The 23,261-nt window shown below is 45.2% G+C and overlaps 1 protein-coding gene across 1 annotated transcript in view; it reads right to left on the bottom strand.

Annotated features, from left to right (window-relative positions):
• Nucleotides 1-23,261, bottom strand: part of LOC142767757 (uncharacterized) — a 38,661-nt gene that overhangs the window by 4,995 nt on the left and 10,405 nt on the right. The window contains exon 2 of the mRNA XM_075869986.1: nucleotides 11,100-11,251. Within this exon, the coding sequence (XP_075726101.1) occupies nucleotides 11,100-11,251 (152 nt within the window). The remainder of the gene's footprint in view (nucleotides 1-11,099; nucleotides 11,252-23,261) is intronic.

Here is a 23,261-nt window from a genome sequence, read left to right as displayed (position 1 = left end):
TACGCCACACTTTTCACGTAGCGCGCTGGCTGGGCATGCCCTCTAATCTAATTCTTTCCACCGTGGCTTGCTACGACGGTCCGCTCACACGCTGAGCGCGTGACCGCATAGCGCATGCGCAGTGGCGCAGCCACCGACTGGCGGAGCGGAATGGGAGGCGAAATACGGTTTGATAAATGTCCACATTGCGGGCACCAAAACAGGCCCGTGAGGCTGAGTACTGGCAACAACTGCGTACCGATGATCAGGCAGCCTTCCAAGCCGTGCTCAATTGCGAATGGTAATTCAAGTGCCAGTGGGGAGTGGTTTTGCAAATCAAGCCGCCGAGTTAGCTCGCGATGTCAACCATGCACTTGCAAGAGATATATATATATATATATATATATATATATATATATATATATAAAGGCAGGGAGGTTAACCAAGTGTGGCTCGGTTGGCTACCCTACGCTCGGGGTGGGAGAAAAGGAGAATAATAGAACAGAAAGAGATAGAAAAGAAGAGGAGTATGAAAGAGAAGCATGAATAGTCAGCTCGAGGCTACACAGCACGGTCTTGCACAGTTCTTTCACAAGCGGTCGTGAAGTCTGGTGGTCCTTAAAAAGGCGTCATAGTGATGATTTCGGGAGCAAGTTCCAGGAGCCGTAAGCTCGCTGCCGGTGGGACATTCATTCCCCAGCGGCGCATTGGCATATCGGCTGCGACATCTGTGACCGTCTGTGATTGGAGAACAACCGTTGGTATTAACGCATTGCTAAACGCATTTAACCGCTCAATACACTCTTCCATGTCCACGATCATGAGAAGCTGATTGTGCGGCATGTAAAATAAAAACTGTGGTAAACCCGCGCTAAACATGTCGAACATGTAACGAATCTTTGCGAAAGGCTTCAGTGTCACGTCGGGTTGAACCCACTGCTGAAAACCGAGGTTAAACTTTAGATCTTTCAGTGGTTAAATATTTGAATGGAGTTCATGGACGATGATTTGTTCACTTCCTTCCCTGCCCTCCAAGAAATAACTTAGCAATGTCGCCAGAGTGGACACAGCAAATAGCTCCCTTTTCCTTTCTCCATGCATTTATTACATAAACATACTTATCGCCAAGCGTTTTTACTGGATGCGGAGAGTATACGCCATTACGCGTTCCCTGCAGTGCACAAGGAGGTCTGATTTGTTGTTGCTGCAAGCCGTGGTTCCTTGCCTACTGGGTCTCTGCCTTGCCAGTTTTATAGAGGCATCAGTGCACTTCCAGCCACGTGAAGTGACATTGATATTTAAATGTCTCCATTAGGAGACCCTCGATGTAACTTTTTGTTAGGCCAAGTGGAAGCATAAGTTATTCAACAATATAACGACTGATAGCGACCATCCAAGAAAATCCTCAAAGAAGAACTGAGCCCCAGTGCTCCTCTAATCTTTCTTTCCTTTATCTTTCCTGGCTTACGCTAAAGCTCGTACTTTAAAGAGGCATTCTTTGAGTACTGCCATGGCTTCCTCTCAAATTGTTTTGAATAAAACACCAGCAAACTGCAAAGATCAGCAGCACTTGGGATCACGGGCCTAGTGTCGCTCTGGATACTGGGACGCTGGAGTTTCACTTTATTGAAAGGCACTGGGTAATGCCATGCAAGAGAGATCTACAGCGCTGAAACTGCGGTGCCTATGTGCCATAAATAATAATGAAACTAGAGACATAGTATGCAATAGCACAATAAATAAAGACCACCCACATCTTGACCACGTCAGGCAGGCGGCGCAAGCCAGTGGAGCCTTGGACATGGGGCCCCTTCCATCTAGCTCCTAAACCTCTTCTTTTTCAACCCAATAAAGTTAGTTTCTCTCTCTTTCTCTCACCCACATCTTCTCCCGGGGAACTTGAGTAAATGCTTTGCAGAGTGTCGGGGTATCGCCTGAATGTTGCGTAGTTCGGTATGTTTTGAGAATGCCTATATAGTGATCATTTCGTCTTTATTGATCCTATTTATTGAATGATTTGGAAGCGATGCCTTAAACACCAAGTGAAAGCCACAAAAAGACGACCTTGATTGAATTGCGAACGTGGCTTGCAGCGCGAGCAGTCGTTTTTACTACCAGACGCTGCCTGCGTTGGCCTTGCGAGGTGAAAGAGGGGAAAGGGAGTGACAGTTTTGCGCATGTCTTCCTGGGCCGGCACGAGACGCTCTAATGTGGTGCGAGACACGAGACGTGAGCATGTACAGTGGGGCGTTGATGTCACCACCGCCGACGCAAAAGCACGACATCGTGCGACTAAGAATTGCTCCGGATATAAAAGTGCCAAGGCAGAAATTTTGAGGTTGGCACATATTTTTAAAATGAGCATCCTACCCACTACCTGACATCGGAACCTAACAAGGCAGTTTTGAAATAAACGTTTAACCAACAAACACACCAAACGACTTCATGCGCACATGCCACAGAGTCAAGGTATATGCGGTCTTCCTAATCAAATAACTATTGTGTCTTCATTAGACATGAACGAATCACTATCGGGACCAAATGGCATGAGGATGGTTGCAGGAGCACTAAGTTTCTTTGAATCTACACATCATAACTAAAAAATCACAGTTTTGTCGCAAGGGCCAAGCAATAAATATAGCAACAACTTCGAATGTAACGCTGAGAGCAGCAAACTAATTAAAACGTGCAGCACACTCCTAACGCACGAATAACGTACAAAATCAGCACACACAGGACGAGAGTAACTAACAACACTTACAGCTCGACTTTTACAGCTCGTTTACCGCTCGACAAAACAAAATGATGCATGAAACGTAATCACAGGTATACAGATTACAGTATGGAGAAAACCGGCTTTCGTTCTTGCGGAACACGTAAATGTGTTGCGCACGTTTTAACGCCCTTATTAACTCGGGATGTAAAAAAAAGAAGTATGCTAAAAGCCAAATTATTCCTGCTGGCTTATATGTCTTAATAAGGCATTTCCTCCCTATTACAAATGTAAAATTCAAAGTGGCAGTGATTTTACGTTTGTTACAAAAGCCTAGCACATATTATTCCCTTTCTCTGCCAAGCTAGAAGTTGTGAACATGTTCGAGTCTTTTTAGGATTGCATCAATTGGTACCACGGAATCAAACATTTATTAATCAATGCTACCGAATCATCTTTTCAAGACTATAGAATACTGCGCACCAAGCTGGAAAAAAAGAGTGCAGGATTTATTATGTGCCAGTACACTTCAGGGGAATATCCAATGTTTACAGCTTTTCTCCTTATGTGCCAGCAGCTAAATCAGCTCCTCTACCCTTATTTCTATTAGGCAGTGCTCAACGAAGTACTAATGAATCTCAGCGTGTACCAGTGTTCTCGGTGTGATGAAGTGCGGAAAAACGTACTGGTATCACATGGGAGCTGCTGGAACCAAACTTGTGTTTGCAATAAAAAGTTTAATGCGTTCAGCTAATTCAGTTGTTCAAATAACTCAGACCATAGACCTCAACGCGCTTGAAATACAGGTCCACGAATTGGTTTGTATTGCCATGGTACGTATAAGAAACATGACACAGACGTAAAGGGAAATGTATAAAAAAGGCAGACAACCAATTGAGCGAAAAGTCGATTCAATACAAGCGAAGCTTTGGAGAGGTAGATGTGCTAAAAAAGACTACCCTACGAAGTGATCAGGGAAGAAAGTGACGTTCTATACTATACGTTGCACACGAAAGCGCTAGGATGAGGTTCATCAACTCTCCGACATGGCACAGAAATGGCATTCAAGGTATTTCATCAGCAAACATGAGTTGACCAACCCATGATACGGCACAATAACGTACCTTGCAGATCGACGTGCCAAGCGCAGGCTTATCATGCCACTTTAGACAACGGAGCGCCCTTCAGCGTGAAAGATTTTTTTTCGACCCTCCATGACATACTAAATCACTACAGCCAGGGCGTACTCTCTTGCGGGCCTACAAGGAAACTCCTCCGGACTGACCAGATTGAATGATGTTAACGGATCTTGATCAAATATGACTGGGTGACCAAATGTATGCTTGCAGGCATGTGTTATGGCTACGACAAAAATGACAGAATCTGAGCGCACCGGGGAAAAGCCACACACACACACACACACACACACACACACACACACACACACACACACACACACACACACACACACACACACACACACACACACACACACACACACACACGCACACACACACGCACACACACACACACATATATATATATATATATATATATATATATATATATATATATATGACACCACGCCAAACAGGCTCATAAAGAGTGTACCACACTCGCCGCCTTGGCTACTAGTGGCGCTGACTGACACTGCCACGTTTAAATTGACATAGATACCCAATAAAGTGGTTGGGGGGGGGGGATAGCTGTCGTGGTAGCTCAGTGGTAGAGCATCGAGCGCGTTATACGAAGGTCGCAGGTTCGGATCCTGCCCACGGCAAGTTATCTTTTCACCCACTTTTCTTTCTCCTCATTTGCATTACAATTGGCCTAATAACTTCCCCTATACCTTCCTTGGCATTATTGTCTGTTAGATCTTATTAATATTGTGTAAACACGAAAAGTGAGCCCTTAAGTATACACTTGTTTCCCTTATATATATATATATATATATATATATATATATATATATATATATATATATATATATATATATATATATATATATATATATATATATATATATATATTCGAAGGTCGCAGCTTCGGTTTTCGGCAAGGTTTCTTTTGGCGTTGCATAAGTCAGTTGCCAAACGTTGAGGTGGTTGTTGCCAGACTGCCGCTGAATTTGGCTAAAACGTTTTCTCCTGTGGTTGTGGCTTCTCCGTATGAGTTGGGTGCCATCCGTGGTGCATATTGCGAGTGCATGAGCGACGCTGGCCGTTTTAATTAACGGAATGAACCGAGCCTAGCAGAAGTTCAGCGCGGCACTGCTGTGCTATTAAGAGGCCGTTTTAATTAACGGAATGAATCACGCCTAGCAGAAGTCGGGGCGCGTTCTCTTGCTCTGTGCGCAGCTGTGCAATTAAGATATCACGTCTCAGTATGGGGGTGAGGTGGAAAACTGAATAGAGTCGAAGGAGGTGATGCGCTGCCCCCCTCCCCCCTTACTTTTATTTTTTTTTTGTCTCTCAGCTGATCGCGTCGCGTCGACCACGCGCTACGTCGGGGGACGCTACGCTTCCCCTAGCTGTGTCAGCACAAGACATATCGTTCGGGCTCGCATATACATGTGATGAATAAGGGTTCCAAGGCTGGTTATTCGGGGTACGTCGGATATGCTACAGCTATGTACGCCTAGAAGGCTGCTTTATCGAGCTGCTTTATTGAACCGCGCTCGACTTCTGCTAGGCGCGGTTCATTCCGTTAATTAAAACAGCCTCTTCATTGCACGGCAACGCCACGCTCGACTACTGCTAGGCGCGGTTCATTCGGTTAATGGAAATGAAATAAAATGATCAGATTTATTTCTGGAGAGAGACAGAAAAACGAAGCGAAGCTAAAGGCCATTTGGCCTGACGTGGCTTCGCTACGCGAAAAAAGTTAAGCCAACAGTGCTACATTGAATAATAATTATCACAATACAAGGAGCGGCATAATAACAGAAACACAGAAATAGCATAAAAGCAAAAATAGGTGACATATAAGTACAAAAAATAGGCTGCATAGACACACATAATCAGACATCGAGACTCTTTTCATTACATATAAAAAACACATACATATTGATATATTCATATAATACACTCATATATTCATACATACATATGCCCATCTGGACGTACATGCTACTGCATACACACGCGTTTTGTACCTAAAGGTGAGAGTATATGTGGAACCTAGCCAGAAGTTTATTGGAAACATGATGTTTACTATACTCAATTAATGAGGAGATGTTTTATGTGATATTTGAATTGCGTCAATGAGAGGTTAAAATTTAATTGTTCACCTAAATGATTTATAGGCTATGGGTATGCAATTAAAACGGCCAGCTTCGCTCGTTCGCGAAATGCACCACGGATGGCAACGAACTCTCGCGGAAAAGCCACAACTACAGGAAAAACATTTGCAGTCAAATTTAGCGGTTGTCTGGCAACACTGACCCTCCCAGTCTGGAAACCACTCATGCAACGCCAAAAAGAACTTTGCCTAGTTTGTATCCCACTTTTCTTTGTTCATATTTCCATTACAATTCAGTCTGATAACTCCCCCTATACTTTCCTTGGCATATCCCATCTGATGATCGAGGTAAAGCTGCCCCCCCCCCCCCCGCCCCCCCAAGTCGCGAAAGAGTTGGTACGCCACTCCTTTGCCCGACTGAGGTCCCTCCTGCCATATATTTCTTTATAAGCAGTGGAAGAAAAAGATAGATATTTCCTTTATTTTTGCAAAATGGACAGAAAAATCTAAATAAAAATGCCAGAGGGGTCAAAACACAGAATTTAAAAATTCCGCAGATCCAACGTACCTGACAATCGGTGTTATGGGAAGCAAACACACGCAAGCTGTCTATGTTGTATTTTTTTGTTGAGCGAGGCGTTATGAAGTTGCATGCATATATGTACAAATGCACGCAGAGACAAACGTTAAACAGCCGCCTGTGTTTTATATCACAAGTTATTTACAGTTGCGTAACGATGCCAACAGCAACATAGATATTAGCAGCCCAAGAAGTGGTAAGCTGATAGTAACCAGTGTTGCTCGCAAGAATCATAGCCCTGTAAACTGCTTCAAAAATAAACCAAAGTGGATGACACAATCGAGCGTTGGCTTTGTTTCTCTGCATTAAAACGACACAGGTTGACGATTGAGCCTTGTGGCTCAAGCCACCTGTCTGTAGCCTCGTGGGCCATCGGCGGCGCTGGTCTCTCTATCATAAGAACGCTGTTCATGCTTTATTGGCCATGGACGTCACCACCGGATCACTTCTGCCTTTGCCCCCTGAATGAACCGCAGATGGCTTCAATGTCTCTTCGGTGGTTCCAGGGTATGTCTTGACAGAAACCCGTGCACATCCAAGCGAACCCGTACAGGCTTCTTTGGCGTACCCCGGTGCCGGGAAAACGGCACACAGCCTCTTGTTTCCCGGGAACGTTTTTCGTGCTTTCCGCGCCAAAAACCTTCCGCTCAAGGCATTTTCGACACCTGAGTGGCTGAAGGGTACTCCACAGCTTCGCCTGACAAGGGTCTCGTTCAAATGATTACAAGAATCATATTATACTCCTCGGACCTTACCACGGGCTCCACGTGCGAATCGCCGGATAATGTCATAGTCCTGCGGCGTACGATTACGTGACTCCGCGTCACGGTTAACGTCATGACAGCGACGAGCACCGCCGTCTTCCCCGTTATTCTTCCGGCATTGAGTGCTGCCGACGCTATGCTTGACGTAGAAGCCTCACATGACCCGGAGGCAAGCACACTCGTTCAACGCAGAGAGCTCTGCGGTGTCCTCGTGCAGCTTGATGACAAGCTGGGCGGGTTCGCGTTAAAGCATTGTGCCTTTCCACATGCGGTCCTATCATTGCAAGCCTCCTGCACAATACAGGAGTCCAACGGCTTTAACAACCACGCCGAAGATTGGGTCGGGACCGTCAACGCTGTAGCACAGCGCGAGGCATGGACGGAGCCTGGCATCGCTACGAAGGCGTGTGGCAGCAGTGCTGGGCAGACTGGAGCAATAAGCTCATTGCTGCTTTGGACCAACAAACCACCACCTCACTGCTACCACGCAGTCTACTCTGGCCACAGAGAAGGATCAACCTCGGCAGGGGCACCAACTCTAGGCAGCCACTGTGCGCTGAAGCTCACCGGCAGACAGTCGCGCAGCTGGGCCTGATACGAGCCCAGCTGTGTCTCAGCGTCGTTATACAACACCACAGCATCGATACGTATGGCCGAGAGCGTTTCACATCCACAAAGATGGGAAAACCTTTCCCCATGTGCACCACTGCTTGAGCACTTTGAGGCACCAGCCCAAGTCCTACTGGACGTGCAACCATCTGAGGCATAGCTGTCAACAAATTCCGCCAACATCATCTCTGACCAGACTGAAGTGGATCTATGTGCACAGCGTTCATTGGCCGGACAAATTTCTTTGTGTAAAGACGACTTTTCACAAAACACAGAGATCTGTAAGATGTCCGAGACCACTCAGCACAAGCCCCATGCTAGTGGAACGGCTTCCGTAATATATTTCCCTCCCGGATGCAGCGCAGCTTCACACATTCCTGGCTCGAGAAGGCTAGGGAGCACCAAACCGACAACTCTGCAGAAACACTAGACACGTCGTAAGTCGGAGTGGAAACCTGACGACAAGCCAACATCTAGTCGCACAGAAAAACGTACCTCGACCAAGTGCAAAATGCGCAGACGGCCCCGATAGCTGCTGCATGTTGCGTTATCAGACCCAGCATTTTCTGCCGTGTTACCGAGAATGTCACTAGACCAAGGCAAGCTTTCCAGAATTCAGCGCCCATGATGACTGCCCACCAGAACCTGCCTATACAAGTTCTCGAAAGACGTCGCACCGTGGCCGAGTTCATCCCCAGCGACAAATCGAAATCCTCCTACGAGAAAACATACGGACAGATCTCGAATCAGAGCACAGCGCGAACGACACCAACCACTGTGGCATTTCCAGAGCAAGTCGCAGTGTGGACGCGCCCAGCCACAGCGAACAGCCAGTGCCACACACTAGATGCTCGCAGTCACCAAGAATTAAAACGATGCTTTGGCACGCATGCGAGACTGGGGAAGTGAAGCAAGACAAAGTACAGAATAGAAACAGCCAGCCTAGGATTAGGTGGTGTCCTTGTTTCTTTGCATTAGAATAGACAGACAGACAGACAGACAGACAGACAGACAGACAGATAGATAGATAGATAGATAGATAGATATATAAGTAGACAGATAGACAAATAGATAGATAGATAGACAGACAGATAGAGAGACAGACAGACAGACAGACAGACAGACTGACTGACAGACAGACAGGCAGACAGACAGACAGACAGACAGACAGACAGACAGACAGACAGACAGACAGACAGACAGATAGATAGATAGATAGATAGATAGATAGATAGATAGATAGATAGATAGATAGATAGATAGATAGATAGATAGATAGATAGATAGATAGATACGCAGGCAGACTCGCAGGTAGCATACGTTCAGTGTCACTGTGCTCTGTATATTTCTGTGTGCGAATGTTAGCTCTGTATATTTGAAATGGGCGGAAGAAAATGTGAGCATATAGACTTTATTATTGGGAAATGGAACGCGTTCTTTTTCTTCATTAGTCCTAGCCACAATATTTATCTGCTCCTGCAAGATGTTCACATATTCAGCAGAACGAGTATTGGAAAACTCTGAGGGAGTGTTGTAACTCCCTAATAGAGTCACATAATCTATGTCGAAATTCACTACGTCCAGGGAGCTTCCTTATTTTCGTTAGGACAGGTACCACAACTCCGTAAAGAGTGGTCCTACTGTTTGCAGCAGAGTTGTGTTGATTGCCTGAAAGGGGGTGAGATATCGGGAAAGCGTTTATTCTCGAGAAGGCAGTTTTTAATGTTCTCTTACCCGTGTGAGTGTATCACTGCTCAGATAAGGCGGCGCCGACAACGAAGTGGAGTACAACAGCGTTCGTACTCCACTTTCCTGCAAAGACGAAGTGTGAGATACACCACCTAGCACGTACTCTCTATTTTTTGTCTGCAGTTATAGTTTAGCACGTTTGTAAGAGACTGGTATGGTGGCGGACGCTGCTTAAACCCCAGATTATGGCGGCAAAGTGTAGAGACACGTGCCTTCAATGCCCGTTTACGAACTCCCACTGGTGAAAGGTTATGCGGACACTTCCCAATACTTCACGATTCAAACATACAGCTATAAAATTGGGAGGTGTTTAAGAGGTACAGTTATTAAACAGAACACTGGCAAACTTGTCCAAGAGACAAAAAGCTGTTTAGAAAGCGTCAAACAGTAAAATACTCAAAAACAACATCCAAAAAGAACTGGCGTGACAAACTGTTCGAGGGTAGCAAATTAGCGAGAGGTAGTTGACAAAAAAAGGTGTAGCACAAGAAAACTGAACGTGTTTAAACAATGCGAAAATCCACACAGCTTTGAAAAGCAAGATGTAGGTGTGAAAATAAGTTCTGTGCACTAAGGCACAAAAAAGTAGCCACAACAGATATCGATATGAAGTATGAAGTAGTACAAAGATATGAAGTAGTACAAAGCAAGACAGCTCTTTATAGTATAGTCGCGACAAGCTATATGATAACAGAAGAAGTACCAGTAGCTCAGAGAAAATGGACATCCCACCAGTAACGTCAAGGAAAGTAAACAAACCTTTGGAAGCAATTCTAAAGGACATGGTAAGCATCACTTAACATAAGATATCTTGAAAGTGAGGTGGCAGATTGTGTTAGAAAAGCTGCTCACTCTGTATACGAAGTGTGTTTGGGCTCATCGTAATTTATAGGAAAGGGGATATCAATTACTTGAAAAATGGCAAGCCATCAGCCTATAGTCTGTTCTGTAACTCGTCAGTTGACAGGAAACGTCAAAGTAGGAGTGCGATCACTGTAAATCAACAGAACTCAAACATTCCGGATACTTCGAAGCTAACAACGTCAGAATTGAGAGAGACAGGAAGAAGTTAGGAAAAAATAAATGCGCGAGAAAGATAGAATAGCAATAAAATTGTGTGCTTTTTGTTGGTTGCATGATTCTGCAGTAGTTGTCTTTCAAATCTTCAGCACGGTGCAAAAGTGCCGCCTCAAATGCGTCATGTGCTGTTCTGCGCGTATGTATTGCATCGCATGTGTGTTCCATTTATGTATGTTATGTATAACTTCGAGTTGCTGGTCACAATAATACCGAGAAATTATCTCGAGACCTGTACGGCACTTCTTTTTTGCAAATGATTGTTTGTACTTCCACCCTGTAACGGCCCACTTTTGGGCTAACAGTATAAATAAATGAATGAATGAAATGAATAAAATACAATTTCACAGAACCACGCTCAGTTTGTTATAGTAAAATGCTTACGTACACTTGCTTGTCCCAGACGGCTTGGTACAATAAGGACACGTTAGTTTTTGTTAGGTTTCTTGTCCTGTAGTTGAGGCACGACACTTCATGGCCTAGGTAGGTTACCGGTTGAGACACTGATAGTATCCATATTTTATGGGTAGTGTTCAGCAGCTGAAAATAAAAATAATAACATATGAGTGCTGATGTTTCGTTTTTAAAAACCTTATTTGCGAAAGAACCAGCCTTTCATTATTTCGTTTTTATTCTAAAGACAGTTCAATTACGTTTGTGTGAAGATATTTACGTGATAGAGCAGGTGAGCGACAGAAATGTATGTAGATTGCAACCAACGGCACATTGTCTGGAATGAATAACAGATTATTTTTACCAGGATTTATTCACGCAGTTCAAAAGTATTTGAGATATTTGTGCGTCTTCGCTGTATTGTGAATACCTGCATATAAATAGGATGCATCTTCGCACCGGTGGTGATATGCTTGCAGCGGCTTTCATCGACGTGCAATAACGTGCAAGCCCAACCTAGCACAGACATAGCCAAGTAAGCCTAAGTAGCACCATGTTACTATAGAGAGGAGCCGTTAGGCCTAAGTGAAGTAAGTTCAGCTCCACTTCATTTGTTTCTATTAGGCTCTCTCTCTTTTCTCTCCGTTTGTGGTTCTCTCCTCATGGGTTAAACAATGTTATGTTTTCCATAGAGGCCGATTTTACAAGTGAGTGAGCCTAGATAGCTGTGTGTGTTCGACGCAAGTCTTGGAGCCATGTGCATGCACCCAGCATCCCTTTGCACCTCACCAAAAAACAAATCACAGCTATTCACAGACTGAATATTGATGAGTGGGGCGAAGCGTCCGAATCCGCCCTTTCGTGCATCCATCCATCCGTCCTACTCTGGGTCGATCTGTCCGTCCATGCGTCTGTCTGTCTGTCTGTGTGTACGTCCGTCCGTCTCGTGAACAAGAGTGGCGATGTGGGCTTGTTGGTGAAACATTTAAAAGAAATTTATGTAGCGCGAGGCGAAAAAACGAACACAGGAAAGAATAGACTGAGAAGACAGAGCGCTACTATCAACAACATGTTTATTTTCGACCTCCAAGCTGCTTTTAAGCCATAATCGTCAGGCGACCAAGCAGATAAGCACGTGTAATTCAGATACATGCACGACAATGCCATCTACCTACAAGAAAAAACGATAAATAGGACAACAAAGGTTTTTATTGTAGGTAGATGGCATTGTTGTGCATGTATCTGAATTACACGTGATTATCTGCTTGGTCGCCTGACGATTATGGCTTAAAAGCAGCTTGGAGGTCGAAAGTAAACATGTCCTATTTATCGCTTTTTCTTGTAGGTAGATGGCATTGTCGTGCATGTATCTGAATTACACGTGCTTATCTGCTTGGTCGCCTGATGATTATGGCTTAAAAGCAGCTTGGAGGTCGAAAATAAACATGTTAATTATAGCGCTCTGTCTTCTCAGTCTATTCTTTCCTGTGTTCGTTTTTTCGCCTCGCGCTACATAAATTTTTTTCAAAAGTCTCGTGAACACTCGAAGTACCACCATCTCGCATCTTTTCATGATATATTCATTATATACAAGTACCGCCACCTAGCGGACGCTCCAAGGACTAAACGAGATGTGGCTACCTACACATACAACGAGGACGCACGACCCACGGCTTAAGGAGTTTCGCCCATAAAAGTCTCTTCCCTGTGGCACATACCCACTCTCTCGGGTATGTGCCACTGGTGGCTACAAACAATAACGGAAGACCATCCGCTTAGCACGCAAACGACGTCCCGGGTTCAATGCTCACTTGAACGGGTGACGCCATAAGGACCTTCGCCCCTAAAATTTTGTTTCATCCAATTTATTTCTTATTCTTCTGCTCTTCGATTCTGTGTTCGTCTTTTATATCGCCCTTCCACTTTACCGAGCCAAATTGTCGTTTACCGCCTGCCTCCCCCTTTCCGGGTTCTTGTCAAATAATTTCTCGTTGTACTACTATTTCCTCTTTGCTACCCCACGCAGCCCCTTCCAACCCCAGCACTATCCGTCACTCTTTTTAAATGCGAAGCGTTTCCCAGCAAATTCCAGCGACATTCAGCCTGCCTGCCTCTCTATCTATCTATCTATCTATCTATCTATCTATCTATCTATCTATCTATCTATCTATCTATCTATCTATCTATCTATCTATCTATCTATCTATCTATCTATCTATCTATCTATCTATCTATCTATCTATCTATCTATCTATCTATCTATCATAATACAGAGGCACGGAAAAAAATGAATTCAGTGTTCGCCGTGCGCAGGCGAAAAGGAAAACGAAGTGTGCGCGTGGTGCGTGCGGTGGTTCGAGGCAGCACGTGCAAGGAGTCAGTTCTCGGCTGGACGTCCGGTCCGGGGAACTAAACAACGGCATCTAGGTGCTCTAGCGTTCCTGGACTCCGGCTGGGCGACTGGCCCAGGGACCAGGCGAGGTTCCGCGGTGCTGGCTGCCGTCCAGAGTGGCTGTGGGTTTGGGTTGCTGCGGGCCTGATGTTCCTGCTGCCATTCCGTGTGGCTGGCGCGACCCCGGTGCGCTGCTGAGACCAGAGGGGTGGCGGAGAGCTGCTGCGGAGCTACCAATCAGCTACCGACTGCTGCTGCTGCGGCAGAAGGCCGTGTCACGGCGTGGTCCGGCGCACGTTGAGGACGGCAACGAGCCAGACGGCGCACAGCCCACGAGCGATCGGCGCTGTCGACCCGCAAGCCACATCAAAACACGGCGAGACTTTTCTAATTCAGAGAGACATTGAGTACAACTATAGACTGCGTGTTTCTACTACTTTAAGTGTTACTCGTTCATAGTTACGTTCTCTGTAAATATATTCTCGTGTGTGTGTCTGTGCGTTCGTGGTTCGATTCAGTTCCTTGCTGAGTGGTCCTGGGCCCAAAACTCACAATCTGGCGAGCCTGCCAGGATACCGCTCGTAGAAACGTCGAAGGAAGTTATTGTCTCTCGAGAGCACATTCACAAAACTTGTTTTGATGATGGACACAGAAAGATTAGCTGCTGTTGGGGCACCACTAGGATTGAATGGCGCAGAATTGTGTAAGTGGGCTGTGGCAGAACAGGCGAGGCAAAGAGATGAACGTGCTGCTGAGAGAGAGGCGAGCAGGGAAGCAGATGAGAGAGCGAAGCAAATCCTTGAGCCGAAGCTAAAGCTTCAAGAAGGAGCTCCGAGGGTAGATGCCTCAGCTGTCTCTGATTCTATGGCTCAACCGAGTAGCTCCTCTGCAGTACTGAATCCACAGAAATTGCTTCTGCTGTTCGATGAGCGACGTGATTATTTGCACGCATACTTGCAAAAATTCGAACGCGTGGCAACAGGACAAGGCTGGCCACAAGAGAAATGGGCATTAGTCGTGAACATGTGTTCGAGTGGCGAAGCGTTGACAGTAATTGGCCGAATGACTGCCACAGATTCTCTAGACTATGAGAAAGTAAAGAAAGTCTTGTTGCAGAGGTTTTGATTCACTGCGCAAGGGTACCAAGAAAAATTTCGCAAGGCACGACCAGAAGATGGAGAATCCGGGAGATAGCCGTGAGACTCTCAGAGTACTTCGACCACTGGGTTGACATGGCTGACGTGCCCAGAACATTCGAAGGCCTTCGAGACCACATGCTCGCCGAACAGTTTCTCCGCTGTTGCCATCCAAAACTAACGATATTTTTGAAAGAACGTGAGTACAAGTCACTCCAACAGCTAGCTGACGCTACTGATCGCTTCATAGAAGCGTAGAATCTGTCAAACCAGGAAAAGGGTACAGACGACTCCAAAGAACTCAAGAGTCTTGGTAATGCTCCCAAGAAACCACCAACAAGATGCATGCTATGCAAGCGTCTGGGACATCAAGCACATGAATGTCGTAACCCAGCTAAAGAAGTGACAAAGCGTAGAGTATGTGGGAAAATTGGCCACGAGAGCGACGAGTGCTGGAGCATGAAAGCACAGAAAGAAAAAAGTTTCGCATGTGCTGTGAACGAGAACCATTATGGTTTTCCCTCGAGTGACAACTGTGGCGAAGGGAAAAAAGGAAAGAAAAGGGACCCTCCTAATGCAAGTGTGGATGAAAGGGTACCAGTATTTCTGGTACAAGGAATGCCAGTTGTTGAAGGCGAAGTGTTGGGTAAACCAGTCAGGGTTCTTCGAGATACGCGCAGTAATATTGCAATTATCCGAAGAAACCTAGTGCCAAAACAATGGTTGACCGGGAAGAGTAGCAGAGTCTCACTCATTGATGGTTCCGCCATAGAAGTACCGGAAGCCAAGATTTCCGTGAACACCCCATACTTTAAGGGAGAGATAACCGCACTATGTATAGACAAGCCGCTTTATGATTTGGTGCTTGGTAACCTACCAGGTGTCAGAGATCCTCACAAGCCGGGTCATAAGTGGAAGCCTCCTACAGTCGACAAGAGCGATAATGTGACGCGAAACTGCAGCATGTGCGCTGAGAATTGTCTTCACTATGTTTTCGCTATGGTTAAACCTCACGAGGACAAAACAACACCATTGTCCGTGCCAAAAATAAAATGGTGCGACGTAACAAAAGACCAGTTCTCAGAAGAGCAACAGAACGACAAAACACTGAAAGCCGTGTTTGCTAAAGTCGGTAAAGATTTCAAGTCATCGAAAGGCCACAATTACACGTTTCTTGAAAGAGGAGGACTTCTTTGCCAACAATACTACCTTGAGACAGGCAGGAAGTTTATCCAGCTCGTCGTGCCGAAGATCTTCAGGAAGCATATCCTTGAAGACGGCCATGAAAATCTTATGGCAGGTCACCTAGGCATTCGGCGCGCGACAGATCACATTTTAGCAGATTTTTAGTGGCCGGATCTGCATGGTGACGTGAAACGGTTCGTCAAGTCCTGCGATAAGTGTCAGCGAACGACACCAAAAGGCAAAATTGGTGTTGCGCCTCTAGGAAACATGCCTCTCATTCGTACGCCTTCTGAGCGTGTTGTGGTTGATTTAATCGGTCCGTTCTCACCGAAGTTGGACCGTGGCAACCGTTACATGTTAACTCTTATCAACTTTGCCACCAGATACGCGGATGCCATTGCACTCCCTGCAATTGATGCTGTGCATGTAGCTGAAGGATTGATTGAGATTTTCTCTCGAGTCGGCTTACCAAAGGAGATCGTTACCGACCGAAAAAGAAGTTTTATAGCGGCACTCATGGGAGAGGTGGGCTGTCTTCTTGCCATCAAGTTTCTTCGAACGCCACCTACCATGCCATGGCGAATGGGCTCGTTGAGAAGTTTAATGGAACGCTGAAGATAATGCTCAAGCGAATGTGGAAGGAAAAACCACGATCCTGGGAGAGGTACTTCGCCCCACTCCTTTTCGCTTACAGAGAGGTGCCGCAAGCAAGCTTGAGCTTCTCGCCTTTTGAGCTGATTTACGGTCGTCACGTGCGAGAACCACTGACTGTGCTGAAGGAGCTATGGAGCAATGAAGACATCGACGGTGAAATTCGCACTAATTATACCTACTTGGTCGACCTTCGAAACCGCCTGGAAGAGACATGCAAACTTGCGCATGATGAATTGGAAAGAGCACAAGCAAAACAAAACATTTACTACGACCGCAAAAGCCGTCCTCGAAAGCTAAACGTCGGGGATAAAGTATTACTTCTTTTGCCGACAGATACCAACTGCTCATGCAATGAAAAGGTCCATTTGAAGTCGTCGAACGCAAGACTTAGGTCGACTACATTCTCGCGATAAGTGGAAAAAGAAAAATTTTCCACATCAACATGCTCAAAAAGTACGAGGATCGCGAACTTTTACCAGTGCAGCAGGTGTTGGTCATAACCGAAGTTGAAGGGCCACTGGAAGCGAACGAGGAAATGTCAAGCGAAGAAAGCTCACATGAGATTCCTTACCCTAGCTTATTTCGCACACAGACTGCGGATGATGTGAAATTATCAGAGAATCTGAGCCGGGTGTAATGGGAATGTATCGCACTATGTTATGTAAACTTCTTGAGTGCTGTGGACGTACAACTGGACATTTAGTGAATTATCTAGAACTTTGTGACATTTTTTCCGCCTCTTCCTCACGTCATAAAAGTTGTAAACGGCTTTCTTAAACGTGGGGTTGTCAAGATAGAGAGGCGCGGAAAAAAAGAATTCAGTCTTCGCGGTGCGAGGGCGAAGAGGAAAACGAAGTGTGCGCGTGGTGCGTGCGGTGGTTCGAGGTAGCACGTGCAAGGAGTTAGTTCTCGGCTAGACGTCCGAGCCGGGGAAGTAGACAACGGCATCTAGGCGCTCTACCGTTCCTGGACTCCGGCTGGGCGACTGGCCCAGGGACCAGGCAAGGTTCCGCGGTGCTGGCTGCCGTCCAGAGTGGCTGTGAGTTTTGGTTGCTGCGGGCCTGATGTTCCTGCTGCCATTCCGTGTGGCTGGTGCGACCCCGATGCGCTGCTGAGACGAGCGGGGAGCCGGAGAGCTGCTGCGGAGCTACCGATCAGCTACCGACTGCTGCTGCTGCGGCAGAAGGCCGTGTCACGGCGTGGTCCGACGCACGTTGAGGACGGCAACGAGCCAGACGGCGCACAGCCCACAAGCAATCGGCGCCGGCGACCCGCAAGCCACATCAAAACACGGCGAGACTTTTCTAATTAAGAGAGACATTGAGTACAACTATAGACTGCGTGTTTCTACTACTTCAAGTGTTACACGTTCATAGTTACGTTCTCTGTAAATATATTCTCGTGTGTGTGTCTGTGCGCTCGTGGTTCGATTCAGTTCCTTGCTGAGTGGTCCTGGCCCCAAAACTGACGCTACGTCACACTATCTATCTATCTATCTATCTATCTATCTATCTATCTATCTATCTATCTATCTATCTATCTATCTATCTATCTGTCTATCTATCTATCTATCTATCTATCTATCTATCTATCTATCTATCTATCTATCTATCTATCTATCTATCTATCTATCTATCTATCTATCTATCTATCTATCTATCTATCTATCTATCTATCTATCTATCTATCTATCTATCTATCTATCTATCTATCTATTTATCTATCCATCTATCTATTTATCTATCCATCTATCTATCTATCTATCTATCTATCTATCTATCTATTCAGCCACCTATGACTTTTTGTGCTCTCCCCCGCCATTTAGGTGTTGGGATGGATAGCAAAATCGGTATGACATCGCATGGCTGTATGACGAACATAAATAATCAAAATCACAATAAGCATGTCATGAAAAAAAATAATATTCATGGTGTGATGTTGGATCGGTTGTGACCGTTTTGTTGACGGCATATATGCGAAAATTGTTATATTATGACTAGACTGTACGGAGAATACGGCTACTTGGCTGCAGCGCGAACTTGACAAAGGGACAACAATTAGGCCAGTATCGACACACACACGTAGACGCACTCGTGTATACCCTTGTTTTTGTGCTTTGTTGAGTTTGTGCTGCTACTAAGTGCCAAAAATTATTTATCAACAAGCCAACTTGGCCACTTTCGTTGTATGACGAACATAAGAGACAGGTGCTACCATGCAAAACGTTACGTGCATGTAATGTACAGCGTAAATTACATGGCATAGTAACGGGCTGTGAACGGCCGTATAATAAACAAATATACACGAAGGTTTCTACAACGACACATCTATGTAGGGCTAATGAAATTATAGTGATAATCATGCCATGACTGAGATTGAATTGACAATCATATCAAGGATTGTATTAAGGGTGTTATTAAATTAGGTGTGATTAAAATGTGAAGCAAAAAAGTTGATGAAATTGTAACTACAACCTTCGAATGCTCTACCAACTCAGCTACCGCGGCGGCTATGTTTTGTCCACTTTAGGGGTGATATATATTCATTACACATGAAAGTGACAGTCAGCCCCACCAGTAGCCGTGACCGTGAGTGTTAATCACTCTTTATCGGCCCGCTTGGCGTCACGTAGCACAGGAACTTATTACAATCTGGCAGATTATCAATAATGCCTCGTATAGTACCTGAAGGCACCAACTCTGCCTAGACAGGACCCTCACTATGCATTAATCAGAAGAACGTACATTGAAGAGCTTATTTTTCAATGTTAGACACACTATTACTAAGATCTAAGAAAGAATCATCCCAAGGAAAGTTATTTCTTGCAAACAAAATCACCGGAAGCATAAAAAGAATTTACCGAATACAGGTACTACTTCTTAAACAACGAAGGGTTTCTAAGAGGCCCCATCATTTTCATCTGTTCAACTAAACTGCAAAACACCCTGATAAAATTTGAAGGACACTCGCGTCCATAACTGATTGATTGATTGATTTGTGGCGTTTAACGTCCCAAAACCACTATATGATTATGAGAGACGCCGTAGTGGAGAGCTCCGGAAATTTATAGCACCTGGGGTTCTTTAAAGTGCACCCAAATCTGTGCACACAGGCCTACAGCATTTTCCCCTTCGCTTCGGTAACTGAAACTGCACTTGATCCAGAAAGAAGGCGTTGAACTTAAAAGGCTAATCTCTTTAATGCATTTAATGATTTTTTTTCTTGAGCAGATACATGATCGTATCGACCTCTCGTACATGAACCTACCTAATTTACTTGTCAGTCATTATTCCTAATGGAGGTTAGAAGGTAAGAAGTTATTTTTTCCGTCTCGTCGGTAAGTAACAGCAGAGCCACTGTTGCACCCAGTCTTTATAAAGCACCCGTAAAGTTTCTCATAGTTATAACTTCATATATCATAGAATACTTTTCATTCTTTGTGAACAGGTGCTTTCCTTCGAAACTTGCAGACCGCATAGGTCCCAGTACTATTAAAAAAGACGAGCTCAACTATCTTTCAAATTAAAACTCTGTATGAGTACCAGCTGTTTTTTCTGAAGTTTTGAGAACGTATTTTTAGTGCAGTTTTCTTCCTTTACTAACCACCTTCATAATATATATCTTGCAAAATTGGTTTTCGTAAAAACAGGTAGACCTAATTTGCCGCTAGAACCAAAGGGAGTTTATAATAAAAACTTATAAAAAAAGAAAGTAATCTTGTATTTTTCTCACTTTTTCAAATGCCTTTGAGCTCATAAGTAAAAATGTTGTGCTTGAAAAACTTGATCACTACGGTTTCTGGGGCGTAGCTCAATCTATGATAACGTTCTACCTACAGCACAGATGCCACTTCATAGCTATAGCCGGGGACAATTCGGAGTGGACATCAGTAAACAGAGGCATTCCACCGGAGCATATTTGGTTCATACTTCTTCGTACAATAGATTTTTCTATTCATTCACACCTCTGAGTATTGTACATCAATGATATAGTAAATGATCGCCCATCTGCTAAGTGCGTAATTCATGCAGACGATATAAGCATGTTTTTCGAAAATGACTTCGCTTCCAAAATGTCGAATCGAGCCATTAACAGGCTTGCAAGTGTATACAAGTGGGCGACATGTAATTCTCCAGAAGGTTGCTGTAGGAAAAACAGGGGCAGTAATGTTTCATCGGCAAAATAAAGAACTTGAACTACGCCTTATTAAAATAACAATATTGAAATAGAATTATAACTGTCTTTTAATCACTTGGCATATATTGTACAGCATCGAGTAATTCTGGCCAGTAGTACTTAGTGCAGATGCGAGCCAATGTTCTATTCACTCCGAGATGTGTTGCTGCTGGGTCATCGTGGCAGGCTTCCAGGATTTCCGGTCGCAAGGCCGAAGGAACGACGAGTAGGAATTTCTCCCTGCTGTGCTCGAAGTTTCTCTTGTATAAAACGTTGTTTCTCGTCAGGTATGACGAAAATTCCCGGACGAAAACTCGAGAAAAACGCATGGGTTGCCCTTCCAGATGCTTGATCAGTTGAAGCAACTCTGCGTCAGATCATTGATATTCAGTCATATCTGCGGTGCTGGCGGCTCTAGGAAACGGAAAGTCGTCTCCATGCTCCACAGGAGCAGATTCAACTGGTGCGTGTGACAGGCAATCAGCATCGCTGTGCTTGCGACCCGACCTGTATACGACTGTCATATCGTATTCTTACAACCTGAGGCTCCATCTAGCAAGTCACCAGGAAAAGTTCTTTAGGCCTGCGAGCCAGCACAGTGAGTGATGGTCGCTCACTGCTCGAAATGGTCAACCATATAAGTACGGTCGGAATTTCTGTACGGCCCATATTACCACCAGACATCCTTTTTCTGTCGCCCAATATTTCATTTCAGCTGTCGAAAGAGTGAGACTAGCATATGCAACCACTCATTCCTCTCCGTCTTTCAGCTGGACCCGAGGATGGCGCCTAGGCCCAAATTGCTTGCGTCCGTGTTAATCTCTGTTTCGGCTTTGTGAAAATGTGCAAGGACGGGGTGATTTAGGAGTCGCTGTCGTAGCTCATTGAAGGCGTCTTCGTGCTCGCTTGTCCAGGTGAAAGGCACGTCTTCTTTCGTCAGTCGGGTTAGTGGTTGTGCAATCTTCGAAAAATTTTCTGTAGTAGGCACGAAGTCCTAAGAATCGTCTCACAGCCCCTTTAGCCATCAGTCTAGGAAACTTTTCTACAGCTGCTGTCTTTTCGGAGCCAGGTCGAAAGCCTTCATAGCTAACCACATAACCGAGGAAAAGCAGTTTATGAAAACCAAAATGGCACTTTTGGGGTTTTATCGTCAGCCCTGCTGAACTAATTGCTTCGAGCGCTGTCCGTAGTCGTTTCACATGCTGATTGAAGGTGGCCGGAAAGATCACATCGTCATCGAGATAGACAAGGCAGGACCCATTTTAACGCAGACAGCACAATGTCCATCATCCACTGAAATGAGGCGGGTGCGGAACACAGGCCAAATGGAAGTACCTTGAGCTCGTATAACCTATTGGGGGTGACAAAAGCAGTTTTCTCGCGATCTCGTTCATCCACTTCTATCTGCCAGTATCCGCTCTTGAATTTCGCGTCTCGTAGTCTGTCAAGGGTGTCATCAATTCTTGGAAGGGGATAGACATCCCGCTTTGTGACGACGTTTTATTTTCGGTAGTCAACGCAGAAGCGCAAGGTCTGGCCCTTTTTCTTTACCAGCACTACAGTTGAGGCCCATGGGCTGGGCGATGGTCGAATTACGTCGTCTCTAAGCATTTCTTCAACTTGGTCTCTGATGACTTCTCTTTCTTTTGGTGACACTCGGTACGGATGCGGCAAATAGGTCTAACAGATTGATCGATTATGATGCGGTGTTTGGTGATGGATCTCTTTGCACTTTCAATTACGTGGAAAAACATGAGGCGTACTCTCGTATAAGGCTCTCTATTTTTGTTTCTGGTTAGGTGATAGGGCTGCGTCGATGTGGATAGAGGCGAGTATGGAATCTATACCGTCAGGGTGTAGTGGTGCAGTCTTGGAAGAATTCAAATGCATAATCGGAACGTAGTCGTGCAAGTGACCAACAACAGTTCCCTTCGCAAGGTGTTGCACCTCATTTCGGAAATTGGTCAGGAAGACACTCGTACACCCATCACGCAGTCGTACAATACCTTTTGCTGCACAGATCCCTTTCCCGAGTAATAGCCCAGTATTGCTTTGTGCCATTTCTTCACAGTCGTTGTATACATTGCTTTTTACGGTGACAATGATGATGGATCTTGGAGGTACGGTTACATCACCACCTTCAATGTGGAGCGCATCGAATCATTTTTCACTCTCGAATGTCGCGATGGTGTGTTTCGTGCAGAATGAGACGCGCGTTTCCTGCAAGATTATCACTGCGCCATTTGCCTGCAAAAAGTCTATGACGATAATTGCATTTCTTGAACATTCCGACAAAACAATGAAGCTGGCGACGTAGATAAGCCGCGCATTTCCACTCTAGAGTTACACATGCCTGCTGGATCGATCAGGTGTTCCCCGGCGTTTCGAACTTTCGGTCCTATCCAAGGGGTCAGTACTTTTTTCAGTGTTCTGGCAAGTCCACTGCTCATGACGGAATAGTTCACGCCTGTGTCTACCAAAGCATTCGTTCCGTAGCCGTCTATAAGTACCGACAAATCGACGTTACCGTTTCCGCACGTAGTCTCGTGTCCATCATCTCATTTTGAAATCGGCAGTGGAGGTTGTTTTCTTGCTTCGGCAGAGGCCTTCTGTC

This window comes from Rhipicephalus microplus, chromosome 7 (assembly GCF_043290135.1).
Source record: "Rhipicephalus microplus isolate Deutch F79 chromosome 7, USDA_Rmic, whole genome shotgun sequence".
NCBI classification, from domain to species: Eukaryota; Metazoa; Arthropoda; class Arachnida; order Ixodida; family Ixodidae; genus Rhipicephalus; species Rhipicephalus microplus.
This window is presented reverse-complemented; position numbering and strand designations above follow the sequence as displayed.